Source organism: Phragmites australis, chromosome 1 (genome assembly GCF_958298935.1).
Source record: "Phragmites australis chromosome 1, lpPhrAust1.1, whole genome shotgun sequence".
Lineage (NCBI taxonomy): Eukaryota > Viridiplantae > Streptophyta > Magnoliopsida > Poales > Poaceae > Phragmites > Phragmites australis.
This window is the reverse complement of record NC_084921.1, coordinates 34241371-34247751: the sequence shown is the minus strand read 5'-3', so window position 1 is coordinate 34247751 and position 6381 is coordinate 34241371. Positions and strand designations below refer to the sequence as shown.

General features: G+C 43.4%; 1 protein-coding gene across 1 annotated transcript; it reads left to right on the top strand.

Moving 5' to 3' along the window:
- The first annotated feature begins 1795 nt into the window (after positions 1 to 1795).
- On the top strand, positions 1796 to 3616 carry LOC133888820 (uncharacterized). Its single transcript, XM_062329195.1, has one exon. It carries the CDS (start codon positions 2299 to 2301, stop codon positions 3358 to 3360), a length of 1062 nt encoding a protein of 353 aa, XP_062185179.1. The 5' UTR covers positions 1796 to 2298; the 3' UTR covers positions 3361 to 3616.
- Positions 3617 to 6381: the final 2765 nt, after the last annotated feature.

Sequence of the window (6381 nt, the reverse complement as noted above, 5' to 3'; positions counted from 1 at the left end):
CTTGATTTGAAGCTCAGATGAATTAGTTATTGATTTTACAAGATTAAACCAATTTTTGGGTTTTTTGTTGAGCTTCACTAAAAATCAAGAAAACCACTCGATAGATCAAGAAAATCGAGCGGTGATCGATAATGCAAAAAATTTGAGAAAATCGCTTGATAAATCGAGAAAATCGCTCGATAATCGATCCGATTACCAAATAGAGAATCTGGCATTTTTTGTCTAAATTTTAAATTTTAGCAAATGAATTTTGTGCGAATTTTAGCCGGATTTCGAGCGATTATCGCGATAACCGCATATTTTCAGTTACCGCTGGAACCGATTACCGTTTCTCCAATGGTAACTTAAACCTTGCTTCTGATAGTAGGATTGAGATACAAAGTTATCCCTATCTAAAATTGCACTGATGGATTTCAGGATTGATACCAATCATATCTTAATCATGAATTTAACGTTGATATAACCTGTCTTGCAATCTTTAAGCCCAACAGATATCATGCACAATTCCCGAGGAGACAATAAATTGTATTCTTTATTGCTAATGCAATAAATTACTCATCTAAGGGTGCATTTGGTTCAAAGATAAGGTTAAGCTATAGTCATTCATATTTTGTTAGATAGGACTATTTAATTTCTTGTTTGATAATATGGATAGGCAATTTAATTTGTTATTTGGTTAAACGGATATAATCTGGATGAGGTTAGTCAAAATTTTATATGACTCACTTATCATATAATCTGGATGAGGTTAGTCAAAATTTTATATGACTTACTTATCATATATTTTATTTTTCATTAAAATATAATCATGTAAGATCTTATTTTGTTGATTTTATTGTAATGAATATAACGATACAATCGACTTATAAATCAAATAAATGGTTTAGGAGATAATTAAAACATACTAACAATAAAGCGTATTTGCTATAACTAATCAAAATATGTCATATCAGCAAGAATAAAACTCATCCAAGAATAACTGTATCTAGTATTTTTTTTTACAAATGGACTTATCCAACGTCTCAAAGAAATATTCCCTTAAACTAGCCTCCCATTCAGCACTGTCTTCCAACTAAACACTTTAAAAACTAAATGGCCATATCCGATCCAGAAATACCCCATAAATCAAACACTGATGATTAAATAACTAAGTATACTACTTAGTTAATTGGGCCTAATCATTTGGGGTATGTGCATAAGCACACCCTGCAAATGCCTTCCGTACGGGCCTGAGCACCATACCACGTTCTCGTTGGCTTGTGATTGTTCTATGCACCGACGTGGCAGTGCAGTGGATGCACGTCCGCATCTCCGTTGTCCTAGTGACGAAGGTAGCAAGAGCAGTGCAAAGAGCTCATCGATCTATTTTGCTACTGGTCTACCTGACGATACGGACGGTACGAAGCATGCATTGCTCCACAATGTACACAGGCACGCACACCCTGTTCCAATGGCAACTTGCTTTGGTCTCACATTTTTTTCACACGTCCTATCCTTCAGTCGATTGTTTTTTCAATTTTGCTCAATCGACTCTCTCCTCGCACCTGTGGCCGCCGTGTTTAGAGCTTAGGAGTTTAGGGATGTCTAAAGAGATGGTCGGACCAACAGTTATGCGGTGGAGTGGTGGTGTAGCGAGTCGAAGGTGGTGATGTCGACGCTGCAAGTGACAGGTGGGCAATAGTGGGGAACGCGAGAACCAAGTGGTTAGCAAAGGAAAGGTGACAGTGATGGATCCAACGATAGAGATGCTACTAGAGACGAGAGGAGAAGGGTAAGTGGAGAGCACGGCCAGTTGTCGATGAGAGAGAAAATGTGAAAGAGGAGAGAGCCGAAGGTTGAAGACAGTGTTTCTCTTATTGGATCAACATTGGACAGCTTCAATACGTCTGGTGAGATGTTGCCTGTTTTCAGGGATCTAAAGGTAGCACCTCTTTTTTTACCTCTCACCACCAAGTATTTTAAGCATGTGCATACAGTTATACACCCTTTTTATGTACCTAGTATAAAATTCTACAGATGTAGGGTGTATATACGTATGATATAATGTGTTTGGACGTACCTTCAGACAGTACAACTTATATATTAGGCTTAAAAAAATCCTACAGACCTACGCATGGCTAAGAAATCTCGGCAGGTTTTCTTCTACTCACTCCACACTCGCTTATAAGGCAAGCACGAAGCCGTGAGGTGAGGTACACCAAAGACAAAAGACAAAAGACACGCCTCTCCATTTCGCACCTATCCACTTCCTCCCGCTGAAGCCGCAGCACCAGCACACTCCAATAGCATACACCCTTCATGGGCAAAAGCCCCCACCGCCGGGACAGCGTCGGCGTCGGCGGCCGGCTGAAGCAGCGGGTAGCGCAGATCCTCATGCGCTCTTCCTGCACCACCAACACCTCGTCCACCGCCGCCAACTCGGCCACGGCCTTTGTCAGCCTCGCCAAGACCAATGTCGACACGTACCAGGAAGGGCCACCCTCCCCGTACTTCTGCACCCCCTGCACCTACGAGCGTACCAAGGTTGACGGCGGCAGCCGCCGCCGCCGCAGCGCGTCGCTCGTCCACATCTCGGTGGACTGCACTGGCGGGGCCGCGGCCACATCCGGCCGGCGCTCCGTCCAGTCGGACGCGCCCCTTCTGCAGCATCCATCAGTGCTGGTACGGGACGTCAAGAAGCAGAGCAAGGGCAGGGGCAAGCCGGCGCGGTCTCCTTCAGCGTCGAGGTGGCATTGCTCGTCCTCCTCTGCCTCCTGGAGCCGCGCGCGGCGGCCCAGGAGCACACCCGCTCCGTACAGCTGGTCTTCGTCCTCCACCGCGACGGACAACGAACTCGCGCCGTTCAGCAGCGAAGAGGAGGGCGGCGAGGAGGCCGAGACGAGGACGCTCTTCTCGTCCCTCAGCTTCTCGCCCGACTCCACCTCCGAGTTCTACCACACCAACGGCGGCAACAACACAAGGAAGAGCCGCGGGAACGCGACTAGCCGCGCGCCACGGCGCGCATTGCAAAGGACCACCGACCCAGCCCCAGCCGACGCCTTCCGGCCGCTGGTATCCGTGGAGACGAAGAAGCATAGGGAATGCAACGACAGGAAGAAGGAAGAGAAGGGGGTCAACGTCAAGAAGCTGATTGGTGCGGAGGAGACCGGCGCGGGCATGGCGGTGGTGAAGCGGTCGAGCAACCCGTACGCGGACTTCCGGAGCTCGATGGTGGACATGGTCGTGGAGCGGCGCATCGGCAGCGTGGGGCAGATGGAGGAGCTCCTGGGATCGTACCTCTCGCTCAACTTGCCGCGCCACCACCCGGCCATCCTCACCGCCTTCGAGGACGTCTGGGAGGCCGTCTTCGGCGAGGAGTGAGAGCGGCCAGGTGATCATTGAGAGGCCTTATTGGCCAAGCTACTGAACACAGATATGGTCGTTGTACGGTCAGTGGAGCAGGCGTGTGTAGATGCTGGGAATGGATCGATCGACGTGTTACTTTGCAGTTTCATTGTACTAGTTCGTATGCACATGCCAATGCATAAACTGGCATGATCGTGCCATTTAAATGTCGAGGTGCTCATGTAACGAATTAGATACGGAGATGATAATTGAGCGCCTGAGTTTTATGAAGTGCTTCAGATGATTTCATTTCTGACAGTGTTGATAATGTTAGCTTTAAACCAAAATCAACCAATGGTAAACAAACATTCTCCTACTCATGGGAGAAAACAAGAAGAACTTGAGAAGTTTTGTGGTGCGGCACAACTAGCACTGTTGTCTTTCTTTTTCTCATGTTCTCAAAAACAAGTTACATGGACCCTTATAAAAGAATAACAATAGGCTGAGTTCACATCTACACAACCATCAACTACTCATCTTTACTGTATAAAATACGAGTTGTTCATATGTCATCTCTTTCCCTACTCTCCTTCTATCTAATAAAAATCTTTAAAATTCAAATAATTTTCTCACTTTTGCTATTCACCTTTGTTCTCTAGCCTCCTCACCTCGTTACCAACTATGGATATAGGACCAACTTTACTAATAAAAATAAATGAAGACATTAGGAGGAAAATTAGTAGATAATCTCCTCCTCATTTTTTAGATCCCATCTAAAATCAAACTACGGTATCGCTCTCGATGTATTCGTTCGGTGAAAATTCCCATATCAAATCCAAATTGCGAGGAACCGTCCAAATAATATTCTAATTAATTACTAAGTCAACATTTACATAATCACGATTTTAATGATTAACCAGAATACCATCCCGGTACTCTTGACACATGTTTTATGCCCAAAATCAGAAATATGCCTTACCAATATTTAACATCACAGTACAGCTTAATAAAGAGTGAGTAATTAAGTTTATATTATAAGTTTTTAAGTATTTACAAATTCTCACAATTTACAAGAAAATAGCTAGGAGGATACTAAAACTAATCAACCCTTAGAAAAAAGAAAAACTATACAACAAAAATTAAAACTATAAACAACAAAAAGAGAATATAGCCATATGCTTTTAGGCTCCATCACAAAAGCATGACCTATGAATAGTTGCCTACTCATGCCTGCCACCACCCTCGATGGGTGTGTAGTAGCCAAAGATCAACTCCTCCTTGCTGGTAGCACCTGGAAGAGCAGTGTGAGTACGAAAGTACTCACGAGACTTAATTCATAATGAGTACTTATAGATAACCCGACTCTAAGAATTATAAATTGAGATGTTAGCAAGAATACCACCACATGGTTAAGTAAATTTATATACAAAAGTAAAATTTGACAAAAATATGTGTGAGCATCTAGACTTAACCAACACAACTATCTAACCCATAACAATCATCTGAACATATATGTAAAAGGAACTATAGTAATAACATCTGTAAAGAATCATCTCAACCCATCAACCACCTCAAACCACACTCGTAAATCTATAACTGTTGCAAATGGATAAAAGCATGCTTATGACCGAGAGCGCGGTAATTCAAATTATTTTTACACCCTGCAGGGGTACAACTTTACCCACACGACTCGAGGACCATACGACTTGAGTGACCACACATGTTCACGCAAGGGGTACTCGTGTCAACCTTTCCTAATAAGCCCTAACCATTTGAATCAGGCATCACTCGGTACGGAGTCAACTTAGGTTAACTCTTGGAGCAACCCTAAGTGTCTTTTATAAGCCCGTCCACTCATACTGTTGATGTACAAGCTCAAATGATCACAGCTACAAAAGTATTCGACTTATCTTACCATTAGATTGATATGTGGTAAGTACGATGAGTACTAGGGCTAACTGCAACAATGATCGATGCTTAAGCGACACAAACGGTCTGCAATGTCCGAGTTCCTCTTCCGACCTACCCCGGGGAACTCCACATTGTGGCAGAAGAAACACTCCTAATACCGCCCACATCTCGTCTCATCCTCACTACTCAATTAACCAACACGATCAACCCAATATTGTTATTAATATGACGGTAATTAAAGCCTATAACTCACGAACAGGGATGAACCACCGCTCGACTTCTACCGAAGAATCTATGTATGGCTAAGCATTTCGGTTAACTTTTAGACTAGACCATCAAAAAGTTAAACCCCGGTTATAAGCAGATGGATCACCAACAACTCAAGACGGGGTATAATGCATCAACATAGGTTCTATCCATATCGGACCCGACATCGACTCAATAGCATGCATAACATACATAAAGTATATTTTATTACATTAGATACATATGATCCAAATTAATAGGAGAAAAAAGCTTAGATGTTTGTCTTGCTGCTCAAGCGGCTGTCTGATGCTACCCACACAGAATTCACAAACCCGTGTGGCTCAGTGTAACCTTCAACCACACCCGCGTCATGCTCTAGATCCTCATTCACTAAAGAGCACGTGCAATGATGAGTATGAATGAAGTGCAATAATATATGCTACAATATGCATAACAACAAGCTAAAGGTGCAAGACATGCGAAATAATAGCAAACTTCACAATCTAAACGACTTTGGAAAGCTAATAGGACGTTGGAGACTCCAAGTCGAACTCGAAACCTTTGGGTTCCAAAGTATCCAGGCTATATTCTAGACAGGGGTTCTCGGTTAGCTATTTTTGGATTAACTCGAAAGTTCCTACGAACTAACCCGGACCCTCTAGGCTATACCCAGAATCTCCAGGTTGGGCGGATTATTTGGGTGAGGCTCTGAGCGAGGGTGCTCGGTTAAAAGCACTGTGAATTACCCAGACACTCCGGGTTTAACTCGGACTATCCGGGTTGGGAAAACTTGTACTTCTCAATGATCTTCCTCGATTGATTTAATTCGCATGTTAAATTCATTCTACCTAAACATAGATATAAACTATAGAAAGGGTTCTAGACTCAAATTACACCCTA

Excerpts from the sequence above, each read along its gene's own strand:
- LOC133888820 (XM_062329195.1), top strand. The coding sequence starts at position 2,299 with ATGGGCAAAAGCCCCCACCGCCGGGACAGCGTCGGCGTCGGCGGCCGG.